The sequence below is a fragment of the Delphinus delphis genome, chromosome 11 (genome assembly GCF_949987515.2).
Source record: "Delphinus delphis chromosome 11, mDelDel1.2, whole genome shotgun sequence".
Classification (NCBI taxonomy): domain Eukaryota; kingdom Metazoa; phylum Chordata; class Mammalia; order Artiodactyla; family Delphinidae; genus Delphinus; species Delphinus delphis.
Window position 1 is genome coordinate 97166296 of NC_082693.1, and position 15778 is coordinate 97182073.

At 41.7% G+C, this 15778-nt stretch overlaps 1 protein-coding gene across 1 annotated transcript in view; it reads right to left on the reverse strand.

The window, feature by feature from the left end:
- Positions 1-1032: 1032 nt before the first annotated feature.
- The window catches only part of SHISAL1 (shisa like 1), a 98453-nt gene continuing 83707 nt past the window's right edge, over positions 1033-15778 (reverse strand). Inside the window, exon 5 of the mRNA XM_060023999.1 lies at positions 1033-1125. Within this exon, the coding sequence (XP_059879982.1) occupies positions 1089-1125 (37 nt within the window). The 3' untranslated portion in view covers positions 1033-1088. The remainder of the gene's footprint in view (positions 1126-15778) is intronic.

Consider the following 15778-nt stretch of genomic DNA (forward strand, 5'->3'; position numbering starts at 1 on the left):
CCCGCACAGGGGTTTGGCTCGAATATTTGCCAGCCGCTTGGTTATTTTCTGAGGCGATTAATAGGAAGGTGGGGCATCCGACAGCAAGCAGGATGGTCTTTTAAAAGGACATGTGCTGTTCCCCACAAGGACCCATGTGAGCGTGGTTCAGAAGCTCTTGGAGTGGGTGGGCAGGGCGGGAAGAGCCAGGGCAAGCGGAGTGAGGGTGGGGTGCCATCCGGCTGGAAGGACCCATCAAAGACGAGAGGCTGCACGGGACAGGCCAGGTCTGTTTCAGTTCCCTCGTGCACTTGGCCCCGGCCCATCACTGCCGGGCTCAGGAGCCGTGCTCCACCTGTGCTTCCCCATCAGCTCTTAGCATCAGCATCACGTACCCAACTATTTCTCCCATCTTCAGAGAAGCCTTCCTCTCCCACTTCTTCTGGCCTCCGCTGCTGTCTTCTTCCCCCACTTGAGAGCAAATCTTCTTGAAAGAGCAAAACTCCTCCCCATCTTTCTTCAGTCCGCCCCCAGCCCGCTCCAAGCAGGCTTTTCATGCCAGAGATTCCCCGAAACTGCTCTAAATGAAGTCAGCAGTGACCCCGCCCCGTCCAGACCCTGAAAGCCAAAATCCAATGTTGGCCGTCAGACCTCAGCTTCCTGACCCATCAGCTGCCTCTGGCTCTGCTGGTGGGTCCCTCTCTCCTCCTGGCTGCCCCTCCTCGCCTGGCTCCCAGGACCCCGTGTGCCCTCTGCTAGTGTCTCCTCACTCCCTGGCTGCTTCTTCCTGTCTCCTCGACCTTGATCACGTTCAGTGTTCAGTCCTTGGACTGTATCTCCTTTTATTAACCTCTTGTTGCCCCAGTGATCCTGTTGGTGGCTTTCTTTTTTATTTTATTTTATTAAAATTTTTTTAATTTAATTTAATTTATTTTTTTTATACAGCAGGCTCCTATTAGTCATCAATTTTATACACATCAGTGGGCTTCCCTGGTGGCGCAGTGGTTGAGAGTCCGCCTGCCGATGCAGGGGACACGGGTTTGTGCTCCAGTCCGGGAAGATCCCACATGCCGCGGAGCGGCTGGGCCCGTGAGCCATGGCCGCTGAGCCTACGCGTCCGGAGCCTGTGCTCCGCAGCGGGAGAGCCTGCGTACCGCAAAAAAACAAAAATAATTTTATACACATTAGTGTATACATGTCAATCCCAATTGCCCAGTTCATCACACGACCACCCCCACCCCCTGCCACTATCCCCCTTTGGTGTCCATATGTCTGTTCTCTACATCTGTGTCTCAATTTCTGCCCGGCAAACCGGTTCATCTGTACCATTTTCCTAGGTTCCACATATATACATTAATATACGATATTTGTTTTTCTCTTTCTGACTTACTTCACTCCGTATGACAGTCTCAAGATCTATCCATGTCTCTACAAATGACCCAATTTCATTCCTTTTTATGGCTGAGTAATATTCCATTGCATATACGTACCACATCTTCTTTATCCATTTGTCTGTCGATGGGCATTTAGGTTGCTTCCATGACCTGGCTATTGTAAATAGTGCTGCAATGTGTCTTTTTGAATTATGGTTTTCTCTGGGTATATGCCCAACAGTGGGATTGCTGGGTCATATGGTAATTCAAGTTTTAGTTTTTTAAGGAACCTCCATACTGTTCTCCATAGTGGCTGTATCCATTTACATTCCCACCAACAGTGCAAAAGGGTTGGTTCCCTTTTCTTCACACCCTCTCCAGCATTTGTTGTAGATTTTCTGATGAAGCCCATTCTAACTGGTGTGAGGTGATACCTCATTGTAGTTCTGATTTGCATTTCTCTAATAATTAGTGATGTTGAGCAGCTTTTCATGTGCCTCTTGGCCATCTGTATGTCTTCGTTGGAGAAATGTCTATTTAGGTCTCCTGCCCATGTTTGGATTGAGTTGTTTGGTTTTTTAATATTGAGCTGCATGAGCTGTTTATATATTTTGGAGATTAATCCTTTGTCGGTTGATTCATTTGCAAATATTTTCTCCCATTCTGAGGGTTGTCTTTTCATCTTGTTTGTAGTTTCCTTTGCTTTTCAAAAGCTTTTAAGTTTCATTAGGTCCCATTTGCTTATTTTTGTTTTTATTTCCATTACTCTAGGAGGTGGATCAAAAAAGATCTTGCTGTGATTTATGTCAGAGTGTTCTTCCTATGTTTTCCTCTAAGAGTTTTATAGTGTCCAGTCTTACATTTAGGTCTCTAATCCATTTTGAGTTTATTTTTGTGGAAGGTGTTAGGGAGTGTTCTAATTTCATTCTTTTACATGTAGCTGTCCAGTTTTCCCAGCACCATTTATTGAAGAGACTGTCTTTTCTCCATTGTATGTTCTTGCCTCCTTTGTCATAGATTAGTTGACCATAGGTGCGTGGGTTTATCTCTGGGCTTTCTATCCTGTTCCATTGATCTATATTTCTGTTTTTGTGCCAGTACCATATTGTCTTGATTACTGTAGCTTTGTAGTATAGTCTGAAGTCAGGGAGTCTGATTCCTCCAGCTCCGTTTTTTCCCCTCAAGACTGCTTTGTCTATTTGGGGTCTTTTGTGTCTCCATACAATTTTTTAAGATTTTTTGTTCCAGTTATGTAAAAAAATACCACTGGTAATTTGATAGGGATTGCATTGAATCTGTAGATTGCTTTGGGTAGTATGGTCATTTTCACAATATTGATTCTTCCAATCCAAGAACATGGTATATCTCTCCGTCTGTTTGTATCATCTTTGATTTCTTTCATCAGAGACATAGTTCTCTGAGTACAGGTCTTTTACCTCCTTAGGTAGGTTTATTCCTGGGTATTTTATTCTTTTTGTTGCAATGGCGAATGGGATTGTTTCCTTAATTTCTCTTTCTGATCTTCTGTTGTTAGTGTACAGGAATGCAAGAGATTTCTGTGCATTAATTTTGTTTCCTGCAACCTTACCAAATTCACTGAGTAGCTCTAGTACTTTTCTGGTGGCATCTTTAGGATTCTCTATGTATAGTATCATGTCATCTGCAAACAGTGACAGTTTTACTTCTTCTTTTCCAATTTGTATTCCTTTTATTTCTTTTTCTTCTCTGTTTGGTGGCTTTAAAACCGCTGAGATGACAATGCCTCCAGGCCCCTCTCTTTGACGGCTAACAGGTTTCCAACTGCCTCCGTGATGGTTCCACTTGGATGTCAAAGCCACCTCTTCTCAAGCTCTACACGTCCGCCACAGAGCACCCGATCTCTTCCCAGCTTCCTCCTCAGTTGGCAGCTGCCCCGTCCTTCAGTTGCTCAGGCCAAGAGCCTTGCATTCATCCGTGGTGCCCCCCTTTCTCTCACACCCCACATCCAATCTGTCAGGAAATTATATTGGCTGTACCTCCAAAATGCCTCCAGAATCTGACCACTTCTCACAACTCCCACTGCTTCCATCCTGGTACAAGCCACCTTCATCCTGGCCCCCTACAGTCTGTTCTCAGCACAGCACTCAGAATAACCCTCTAAAAACATTAAGCCAGAGCAACACTCAAAAACTTTGCAAAAGCTCCCACTTTTCACCTGACATACAAGCCAAAGTCCTCACAGGGATTGCAAGACCCCTTATAATTTGACCTCCTGTTCCTTCTCTGACACCACAGCCATCACTCATCCCAGCACTCACTCCTTCTTAGCACCCCATCACCATGCTGTGAGGAAGCCCAAGCAGCCGTGTGGAGCAGCCCACGTGGAGGAGAAATGAAGTCCCCGCCTGGTAGCCCCAGCTGAGCTCCCGGCCTGGAGCCAGCCTCACCCGCCAGCCATGCCAGGGAGGCCGTGTTGAACCTCTGACCACCCCAGTGCCCCAAGCCGACACCACTCGAAGCAGGAGACCCACAAGCTCAACCCACAGAATTGCCGTAGTGAACGGTTGTTGGTGTTTTAAGCTACTAACTTTTGGGTTGGTTTGTTAGATAACAATAAATAACTGTCCAGCTGAGGACTAGGTTCAAAAATATATTTTAATGACGTGAACACATACATGCATATATTATACACAAATGCCGCAATGTGTTAACATATGTGCTGTTTGTTTTATTGGCAGCCTTTGTGTTCTGTTTTCCTATTTCACTTGGCTCCCTTTTCTCCTTCCCACACTTCCCACCCTATGTCTCCAAATCATGTTGCCTTATTCTCCTGAATACGCATGCAATCATTTATTAGTATATCATAAATACTAATAGACACGATTAGAGAGGTTTTGCTGGGAGGCAGAGGGCTTTCTGTTACCAAAATGGGATCAATATTGTATTCTCTCACCTATGTTTTGCTTTTCTTATTGGACAATTCTTTGTGAAAATCCCTCCAAATCCCCTGTGGAACTCCAATTCATTCTTTTAAACAGTTGTGTAAAATTCTACCGTGTGGCCATTGCATACGGGTCAGCCATTCCCAGGGGTGCGCTGAGCCAGCTCATACCGGCTTCGTGAAAGCCAATTGTTAGCATTTCGGGAGTCTCGTGAGCCAGTTACTGAACGCAATCAGTAAAAATATTAAATTCTGTAAACATATAATTAAGTACATACATTATACTCAAAACAAAGGTAAGAAATACTCCAAACGTATCACTTCCTAATTATTTTACTATTATCGATGTTCCAGGTCATTTACATCTATTATAAAATACAACACAACGGCGTGCTTCTGGGCACATTTTCGTAAGTCTGCGATAGGACGTGTCCTGTACGTGGTTTAAAGCTGGCCGTGGCAAAAGCACACACACCACAGAAAGTGGCACGCGTTACAGATCTCGGCTTGATTGATTGTTTTGTTGGTTGTCTAGACTTGAGAAATATTAACATGAATAATGCAAATTCAACTTAAAAGCGAGTCACGTCTGCAGCTATTGCACTGTGATTAGCAGGAAAAAAGTGAGAAACTATTCTCCCAGGATTGGAAAACTGTGATTTGGGACTTCCCTGGTGGCACAGTGGTTAAGAATCTGCCTGCCAATACAGGGGACACGGGTTCGATCCCTGGTCCGGGAAGAGCCCACATGCTGCAAGCAGCTAAGCCCGTGCGCCACAACTGCTGAGCCTGCGCTCTAGGGCCAGCGAGTCACAGCTACTGAGCCCGCACGCCTAGAGCCCGTGCTCCGCGACAAGGAGGAGACCCCGCTCAACGCAACTAGAGAAACCCCGCGTGCAGCAACGAAGACCCAAGGCAGCCAAAAATAAATAAATAAATAAACTTAAAAAAAAAAAGCTTATACAATTCAACAAAGAGGGCACTCAGGCCACTGATGAATGAGTGAAGTTTCAACATACATCTTCTTTGCTCCCTTTCACCTTACTTTTTAACAAAAATGTACATTCATGTCGGACCAACACCTGTTCATGGGTCCCAGCTATAGGCTGGCTACACTTGACTACATCAAATTTATAAAACAGGGTATTGTATATTTTATTATTATTTGTAAATGTTATGTCACACATCCTTTTTGTTAATACGTTTTATGATAAATATAGGTATATACACAGACACATGCATTTTTCCTGGAGGGTGGGTTGTTTCTCACTTGGCCACATACCACCGATTCTGTCCTCTGTCAATAGGCATCATTTTGTTTCCATTCCAATAAGGAATTCCATTCCATCCATGAGTGTATGTAATGTTAATAGATATTTTCAGGTCGCTTTCGACAACCATTATAACAACTCTACTTTCTCGCATCAGTGCGTGAGTACCCTTTTCCCATACAGCTGCTAACCATAGATTTATAGACTTATTTTTTGTCAGTCTGATGTAAAGTGGTATCATTATTTCACTTTGTTCCCCTCCCCCATACCCGTGTGAGTGAAGGTCTTTTTGTATGTTACCATTTGGATTCATTCTGTGAATTGCCCCTTGGTGTCCCTTTTTTTTCCTTGTTGGGTTGTTTATTCTCTTTCTGCCAATTTCTGCATGCTCTCTGTATATTAGATGTAAGCCTTATACGTGTTCTCTGTGTTTAAATCTCTTGTTCACCTATTGACTTGGTGTTATCTTTTGTCATAGAAAAATTAATGTTTGTATTACTAACTGTTTATCATTCCTTCTATAGCTACCAGGCATCTGGTCTTGCTTAGGTACATTTCTCTCCACTGAGAGTGTTCATACAACCCTTTAGAATTTCTTGCTGCATTTTTATTAAGTCTTTAATATGAAGTTTATTTTTACATATGGCTAAAATAGGATCCAGTTTTATTTTTTTTCTGATGGGTAGCTAGTCATGTTAGTATAATTTGGAAATATTTGTGGTTTAGTAAAACAATAATAATAGTTATGTATTAATAATTCCCCCTTGTATTGAAATTTTATTTATTTATTTATTATTTATTTTATTTTTTTGGTGGTATGCGGCCTCTCGCTGTTGTGGCCTCTCCCGTTGCGGAGCACAGGCTCCGGACAAGCAGGCTCAGCGGCCATGGCTCACGGGCCCAGCCGCTCTGCTGCACGTGGGATCTTCCCAGACCGGGGCACGAACCTGTGTCCCCTGCATCGGCAGGAGGACCCTCAACCACTGCGCCACCAGGGAAGCCCTGAAATATTATTTTTGTTATCAAATATACTCACGTATATTTCTGCATTCTAATCTGTCTGTTCTCAAGCCAACAGCATGTTGATTTGATCCTAGTGTCTTTATAGTAGGTCTTCATTTGGGGGGTTTTAGGAATACAATATATAACTGTTTCTGGCATGAGGTCATTAAGAGAGCTTCCTTTATCTTGCTATGTCCCTTTCAGTGCATTTACCACAGGGAGGCTCTGTGTTGAAATTGTGGAGACACCAAATGAAAGCAGTTGGATCCCTGAGTCACCTTATGGAGGAGGGTTTCCCTGGAGCATTGCCTGATTGCATCATCTTTGCGTGAAGGATAAATAACCTTTTGTTTTGAACTCAGCCTAGTTTATCCCGTCCTGACTAATAATTGCTGTTGCTGCATTTAAAAGCTAAGATACATGGCATTAGCTTAGTGGCTCGTGGTTGACACCAAGGAAACTGATACTGGAGGGTGGGTGTTGGCAATCCAGGTTATAAATGCTGACACAGTACCTCAATCAGTCTGCATTAATTTATAGCCAAATGAACTTGAACACTAAAACAAGAGGTAAGAAAGCAGGGTATTATAAGGGTATCTTGGCGTTGACTACCCTCCAAAAGATTTTGCATGAATTCAGGAAGGAAGTGGTTAATTTGTAACCAGGAATAAAGAGAACAGAGAAATTCCAGAAATTAAGGGCTTCGCAAAATAGGAAAGCCAGAAATAACTTGATACAGCATCGAGAAATCCATTGAACATCAAAGGCTCAAACTACCTCAGGGCAAAAAGCAGATTAAAAAAGGTCCCAAAAGACTCAAGGTAGCTGCCATTATATTGTGAGTGAGCGAGACTTAGGCGCAAAAGGGCAGATAAGCAAAATTGAGATCATATCTCAAAAAGAACTTTTGGGTGGAGGTATGGAACATGGAACTCATTGGAAACAAATAAATTGGAAGCTTACTATGTTTTTAATGAAATCGTGTTGTGAAGGAAACCCAAAGCTTGGGCTAAATTAAGGCTTTGACTGTTCTTGACTTAAAACAAGCCTTGTGTCCCCAGTCGTCCCTGGGCAGACGGCAGCTGAGAGTCTCACGGCCCCCAGGGATGGCATGGTCCTATGTCCACTTCAGACGTGGCCAAGGAGGATGATGGGGCAGCACGGTAGGGGCCTTGGCAATGTCCACCCAGCAGGGTTTCAGAATTACTACAGCGCAATGGCCCTACCTCCATTCTTCCCATTTCCATGTGGAAGTGTTGACCTCAGTTGTCCTGACCCACCCCATAAGTGAACATTGGGTCTGTACAGGAGGCCGATAACGTCTCAGTTTGTAGATTGTCAACTGAAAAAAATGCACAACCTAATAGTTGAGAATTATGTTTTATTCAGTGAACATTCTGAGGACTTCAAGCCCGGAACACAGCCTCGCAGATAAAGCTGAGAAACTCTTCCAAAGAGGCAAGTGGGGAGCCAGGATATATAGGAGTTTTTGCAACAAAAGACCAGGTAGTCCGAGCATCAAAGGATTACTGTAAAAAACACCAGATATCTCAAGTTAAGGAATTCAGCGCTTTTCTATGTATGGGAAGATGCAAGAGTCTGGGCTCACTGAAATCATTCCTTTTAAAAATTTTTTTTTAATTTTTATTTTATATTGGAGCACAGTTGATTTACAGTGTTATGTTAGTTTCAGGTATACAGCAAAGTGCTTCAGTTATACATATACATATATCCATTCTTTTTCAGATTCTTTTCCCATATAGGTTATTACAGAATATTGAGTAGAGTTCCCTGTGCTATACAGGAGGTCCTTGTTGGTGATCTATTTCACGTATAGTAGTGTGTACATGTCAATCCCAACCTCCTAATTTATCCCTCCCCCTCAATGTTTCCCCTTTGGTAAACATAAGTTCGTTTTCAAAGTCTGTGAGTCTGTTTCTGTTTTGTGAATAAGGTCATTTGTATAGTTTTTTTTTAGATTCCACATATAAGTGATATCATATGATATTTGTCTTTGTCTGACTTACTTCACTTAGTATGATAATCTCTAGGCACATCCATGTTGCTACAAATGCCGTTATTTCATTCTCTTTTTCATGGCTGGGTAATATTCCATTGTGTGTATGTGCCACATCTTCTTTGAAATCATTCCTTTGATATGCACCTCAGCTACATGGGGCCAGCATCCTGTGCTTTCTCATCCTGAGTCTCCTCAGGGTGCACCGTTGGGGTTGGTTGAGGCAGTTGACTGCTAGATGGTGGGCATCTTGTTTCTATCCTGAGTCCTCAGGGCTCACCACTGGGGTGGCTGTAACGTGATGGCTCGATGGCTGTAACATCCTTGCTTTACTGATATGGCAGGCAACATTTTAGTTCACAAGAACTCCAGACCAAGAGGAGGCAGGTACAAAACCCCTGGAAAACACCACACAGCCACTCACTCGAAGATCTGAGATTTCAAGCTGGATTCGGAGACCCATGGCAGTTGGGGAAGGTGTGTGACTTGAATAGTTGCGGACCAGGGAAGACAGCACTTCCCAGTTCCCAGGTAGTTAAGTGGGGCTATGTGGCTAGTTCCAACCAATGAAATGTGAGTGGAAGTGACACCTATTACTTCCCAGCCAAATTGTTGAAGAACTGAAGAGCTACCCTTACACTGTGTCTTTTCTTGCCATGGCGACCCTGGAGACGACAAGATGAGATGCTGGTGGACAGGAGGGTGCCTAGGTCCCAGAGTGGTATATGGAAGGGGGGGGGGTCTTATCAACCCATATTAGATTTTGCTTGAATGAGATATGTTTTTTTGGTTTTTTTTAATGCTTAGCCACTGGGTTTAATTTAAATTAGGTTATTTTGGACTTTCTACCTGTATAATTATATCATCTTGAAAGGTGACATTTTAATTTCTTCCATTCCCATCCTTCCACCTTTTATTCCTTGTCTCTGCCTTATGGTGCTGCCAGGGTTTCATGTTCAATGTTGGATTGAGGTGGTGATAGCAGGTATTGTGGCCTTGTTCCTGTTCTGAAAGGAAAACTTTCACTATTTCAAGCATTAAGACCTGTAAGATGCTTTCTGTAAGTTTTTTTTTTTTTTTTTTTTTTTTTTGCGGTACGCGGGCCTCTCACTGTTGTGGCCTCTCCCGTTGTGGAGCACAGGCTCCGGACACGCAGGCTCAGTGGCCATGGCTCACGGGCCCAGCTGCTTCGCGGCATGTGGGATCTTCCCGGACCAGGGAACGAACCCGCGTCCCCTGCATTGGCAGGCGGACTCCCAACCACTGCGCCACCAGGGAAGCCCGGAATTTATAATTTTTAAAAGAATATTATCCATTTGTTTTCAATCTTCAAATGTTTTGGATACAATTTTTCATAACTGTCTCATTTTTTTAATGTTTTCTGGCTGTGCTGTGGTATCTTCTTTTTAATTTCTGGTATTGGGAGTTTGTGGTTTTTTTTTTCTTGATGATGTTTGCCAAGAAGTTATCAATTTTATTAACTTTTTTTCCCAGGGTACTGGCACTTGGCTTTGCTGATTCTGTTATGTTTATTTTCTTTTTCATTAATTTTATATTTATCTTCATTGTTCTTTTCCTTTTCCTTTGTGTTTATTTGACTATCCTATTTTTAATTTGTGAAAAGTACAGATAAATCATTAGTTTTCAGTCAGTTAAATTTGTATATCATTTTGGGGAGAATTGATATCTTTACCATGGTGTTGTCCAACCCATGAAAACAGTATGTCTCCTCATTTATTTAGATCTTCTTTGATTTCTTTACCAATATATGCTCTTTAGCTTAAATTTCCCTTTAAGCACCAATTTAACTGCAGCACGTATGTTATAATAGTATCATTTCTTTTATGCTCAAATATTTTCTAATTTCAATTATGATTTCTTCTTTGTCCTTAGGCTATTTATTTTCCAAACAAGTGGGAATTTTGTAGTTATTTTTTTCTTCATAGATTTTTATCTTAATGGCATTGTGGTCAAATAATGTCCTTTGAGGTTGGTAGAAAGTTGCTTAATTATCTGGTATATGGTAACTTTTCACAAAGGTTCTGTGTCTGCTTGGGAAAAAAATGTGTACTTTATATTTGTTGGATGCATTGTTTGGTATATGTCCCTTTGACAGATTTCTTAATCACGTTCAAGTCTTCCATATTACTGATTTTTCATCTGATTTACTAGTAATGAATTCTTTCAATTTTAATTTTTCTAAAACTATCATATTTTTACCTTCATTCTTGAGAGAGAATTTTACTGGGCTCAGAATTCTGAGTTGGCAGTTACTTTCTTCTAGTACATCAAAAATATGAATCTCTTGTCTTCTGGTTTTCATTACTTCTGTTGTAACGTTTGCAGTCCGTCTAATTGTGCTCCTTTGAAGGTAATCTTTCTCCCTCTCCCCTTTGCCTCCCCCTCATTCCTGCTCTTTTTTTCTGGCCATACTTAAGATTTTCTCTGTCTTCTGATTTAGTTTAATAGGGCTTCTTGAATCTGTGGCTTGGTTTCTTTAATCAATTGTGGAAATTTCTCATCTGTTTATCTCTTCAAATATTATTTCTTCTCCATTCTCTTTCACTTCTCCTTCTGGAACTACAGTACATGTCAGTTACATGTTTCCTATGACTGCTAAATGCTTTTCTGTTTTCCATCCTTTTGTCTCCATGGTTTTTATGCTGGGTACTTTCTGCTAATACATCTTAAGGTTCATTAATTCTCTCTTCTGCTGCATCTAATCTGCTTTTTAATTAATTAATTAATTAATTAATTAATTAATTAATTTATTTTTTGTGGTTCGTGGGCCTGTCACTGTTGTGGCCTCTCCCGTTGTGGAGCACAGGCTCCGGACGCGCAGGCTCAGCGGCCATGGCTCACGGGCCCAGCCGCTCCGCGGCATGTGGGATCTTCCTGGACCGGGGCACGAACCCGCATCCTCTGCATCGGCAGGCGGACTCTCAACCACTGCGCCACCAGGGAAGCCCAAATCTGCTTTTTTAAATTAAACTTTTTCCTTTTGAGATACTTGTATATCACAAGCAATTGTAAGAAGTAATGCAGAGAGATCCCTTTACCAAGTTTTCCCCAGCGGTAGCTTCTTGCAAAAGCTGTATTACAATATCGCAAAGAGGATACTGAGCTTGATACAGTCAAGATACATAACATTTCCATCACCACAAGGATTCCTCCTGTTACCCTTTTATAGCTACATCCACATCCCTCCTGCCTTCACCTCTTCCTTAATCCCTGAAAACCATTAATCTGTTCTCTACCTCTGTAATTGTGTCATTTCAAGAATGTTAAATAAAGGGAATCACACAGCGTGTAGCCTTGTGAGATTGGTTTTTTTTTCCACTCAACATAATTCCCTGGACCTTCAACCAGCTCACTGCACACATCAGCAATTCCTTCCTTTTTTATTGCTGAGTAGTGTCGCACAGTGTGGACGTACAGTTTGTCTAACCAGCCACCAGTCGACGAGCATTTGGATAATTCCCAAGTTTGGGGGTCTTATGAATAAAGCTGTTATCAACATTCACATACAGGTTTTTGTGAGAACATCAGTTTTAATTTACCTGGAATAAATGTCCAGGAGCACAACTGCTGGGTTGTGTGGTAGTTGTACGTTGAGTTTTTAAAGAAACTGCTGAACTGTTTCCCAGAGTGACTATACCATTTTACATTCCTACCAGCAACGTATGATGGTTCCAATTTTTCCACATCCTTACCAGCATGTGTCACTATTTTAAATTTTTGCTATTCTAATAGGTGTGTAATGGTATCACATGGTGGTTTTGATTTGCATTTCCCTAATGGCTAATGATTTTAAATATCTTTTCATGTACTTATTTGTTGTTGTTTGTGTTTAACAAAAGAAGTGCAAAACTTACACTCTGAAAACTGCAAAGCATTATTGAAAGAAAGTTTAAAAGACCTAAATAAATGAAAGACATCCCGTGTTTTAAAATACTTAATATTGGAAGTCTTAATGGAAGACAATATTTTTAAGATGACAATGCTCCAAACTGATCTATAGATTCAACAAAATCCCTATCAAAGTTCCAGCTTGCACCTTTGCAGAAGTTGACAAGCTGAACTTAAATTTCATATGGAAATGCAAGGGACTCATAATAGCCAAAACACTCTTGGAACCGAAGAACAAAATCATAAGACCCACACTTCCCAATTACAAAACTCACTCCAAATCTACTAATCAAAACTGTGGTCCTGGCGTAAGGATGGACTTATCAATCAATAGACTAGAATTGAGAGTCCAGAAATAAACCCTCATATTTGAGATCAGTTGGTTTTTGACAAGGGTGCCAAGACAATTACAAACGGTGCTGGGACAACTGGTTGTCCACAAGCAAAGGAATGAGTTGGACCCCTACCTCACCATACATAAAATTAATTCAAAATGTTCAAAGACCTAAATGTAAGAGTTAAAACTGTAAAGCTCTTAGAAGAAAACATAGGGATAAATGGTCCTGAGCTCAGATTAGGCAATGGTTTCTTAGATATGAAGCTAAAAGCACAATCAACAGAATACAAAATAGATAAATTGGACTTCAACAAAATTATCGGTCTTCTGGAGATCCTCTTCCGTAAAATGTTTCTTCATATCTAATAGGATTGCTTGGAATTTTTTTTACTGTTTACTTAAAAAAAATTTTTAAGTTACTCTTTCTGAAAAATTTTTTAAATTAAGGTATAATGGATGTACAACATTATATTAGTTTCAGGTGCATGACATTATGATTCCATATTTTTTTCTACTTTTGAGGGTTCTTTATATAGTCCAACTACTAGTTCTCTGTTGGTTACGTGGTTTGCAAAGATTTTCTGCCAGTCTATAGCTTGTCTTTTCATCTGGTTAACAGGGTTTTTCACAGAGCAAAATTTTTAATCGTGATGAAGTCCAATTGATCAATTTTTGCCTTTTAAGAATCATGCTTGGGCTTCCCTGGTGGTGCGGTGGTTGAGAGTCCGTCTGCCGATGCAGGGGATGCAGGTTCGTGCCCCGGTCCGGGAAGATCCCACATGCCGCGGGGCGGCTGGGCCCGTGAGCCATGGCCGCTGAGCCTGCGCGTCCTCAGCCTGTGCTCCGCAGCGGGAGAGGCCACAACGGTGAGAGGCCCGCGTACCGCAAAAAATAAAAAAAAAAAAAAGAATCATGCTCCTTTGCCTAGTCCTAGATCCTGAAGATTTTCTCTTTCAAATTTTTCTACAGTTTTATCGTTTTGCAGTAAACATGTAAACCCATGATCCACTGAGAGAGAATTTTCCCTTAAGGTATGAGACTTAGGTACTTAGGTCAAGATTCCATTTTTTTCCCCCTATGAATGTCCACTTGCTCCAGCACGATTTGTTGAAAATGCTGTCTTTCCCTCAACAAATTGCTTTTGCGCCTTCTTCAAAAACCAGTTGGGCATCTTGGTGTGGGTCCATTTCCGGGTTCTCTATTTTGCTCCATAGACCTGTGTGTCTGTCCCTCCACCAACACCATATAGTGTTGTTTATTTTAGCTCTATAATAAGTCTTGAAATTGGGTAGAATGACTCCTCCCACTTTATTCTTCTTTTTCAAAACTGTTTTAGCTTTGCTAGTCCTTTGTCTTTTCATATAAATTTTTAAATAATCTTGTATATGTCTTCAGAAAATCTTCCTGGGGTTTTGATAGAAGCTATGTTAACCTTATATATCGATTTGGGAAGAACTGACATCTCTACTATGTTGAGTCTTCCAATCCATGAACAAGGTACATCTTATTTTCGGCTGTGTTGGGTCTTCGTTGATGTGCGTGTGCTTTCTCTAGTTGTGGTGAGCGGGGGCTACTTTTCGTTGCGGTGCGCGGGCTTCTCATTTTCGTGGCTTCTCTTGTTGCGGAGCATGGGCTCTAGGTGCATAGGCTTCAGTAGTTGTGGCACGTGGGCTCGGTAGTTGTGGTGCACGGGCTTAGTTGCTCCGTGACATGTGGGATCTTCCCGGGCCAGGGCTCGCACCCGTGTCCCTTGCATTGGCAGGCAGATTCTTAACCACTGTGCCACCAGGGAAGTCCCTCCTCATTTATTTAGATCTTCTTTGATTTCAGCAGGTTTTTATAGTTTCAGCATAAAACTTGCATATGTGTTGTTTTAGACTTACACTTTAATTTTTTAAAGAAATTGTAATAATTTTAGCATTCATATGGTCATTGTTAGTACCTAGAAATACAATTGATTTTTGTGTGCTCACCCATGATCTTATGAACTCACTTATTGGTTCTAGAAGTCTTTTTTGTAGCTTCCTTGCCTTTTTTTTTTTTTTTTTTTTTGTAGACAATCACATCATCTGCAAATAGGGACAGTTTTAATTCTTCCTTTTTCATCTTCATGCCTTTTATTTCCATTTCTTGCCTTCGTTGCACTGGTTAGAACTTCCAGCACCATCCTGAATACGAGTGGTGAGAGCAGACATCCTTGCCTTGTTTCCGTCTAATCTGCCTTTAAACCCATTTATTGAGGTCTTATGTCTGGTTATCATACTTTTTATTTTTTACAATTTCTAATTGGTTCTTTAAAATTTTCCTGTATTATATTTTTATGGTTTTCAGTTTTTAGAAATAATTTTGTACATTTTGAGCATATTAAGTGCAGCTGGTTTGGAACTTCTGTGGGTCTCTTCTGTGATCCATTACTGCTGTTTCTTACAGAGGTACATTGCTGCACTGTACAGACAGTACAGGGTGTGACAGACAGAATAGATCTGATAAATTGTTTGTAGAAATATTTTGAAGCCTGGGATGATGAAACCTCCCTGGAGGAAGATCAGTGTACGGTGCTATCAGTTACATGGGAGTGCTAGCAATCTGGGACCCCCTTAATCCAATTTCAGGATTTGGGTGTCTCTGGGCCCCCAGGTGAAGTGGAACTGAGTGTAAGGGGGGTCCACCCTTACTCCTGGGTGCAGCCTTTGAGGTCCCCATCCAAAGTGGGGGTGACGCATCCCTCCCTCAGGTAGTCCAGGACTCCAACCCCCTCCCCCTAGCCTGCTAAGCTGGAAAACCATGGCTCATCCTCTCATCCCCCTGTTTCAGAATCAGCAAGTCCCCAGGGAAAAAGCAGCCCCAAGTGCAGACCTCATCTTTCTGAGTTTCTGTCTTCTCCCAGACCTTGAACCCAAAATTCTTTGCTACCTTGTCAGCTCTCGAATGCCCTCCGGTAGTTTTAAAAAATACATGTGGCCCAGGGTT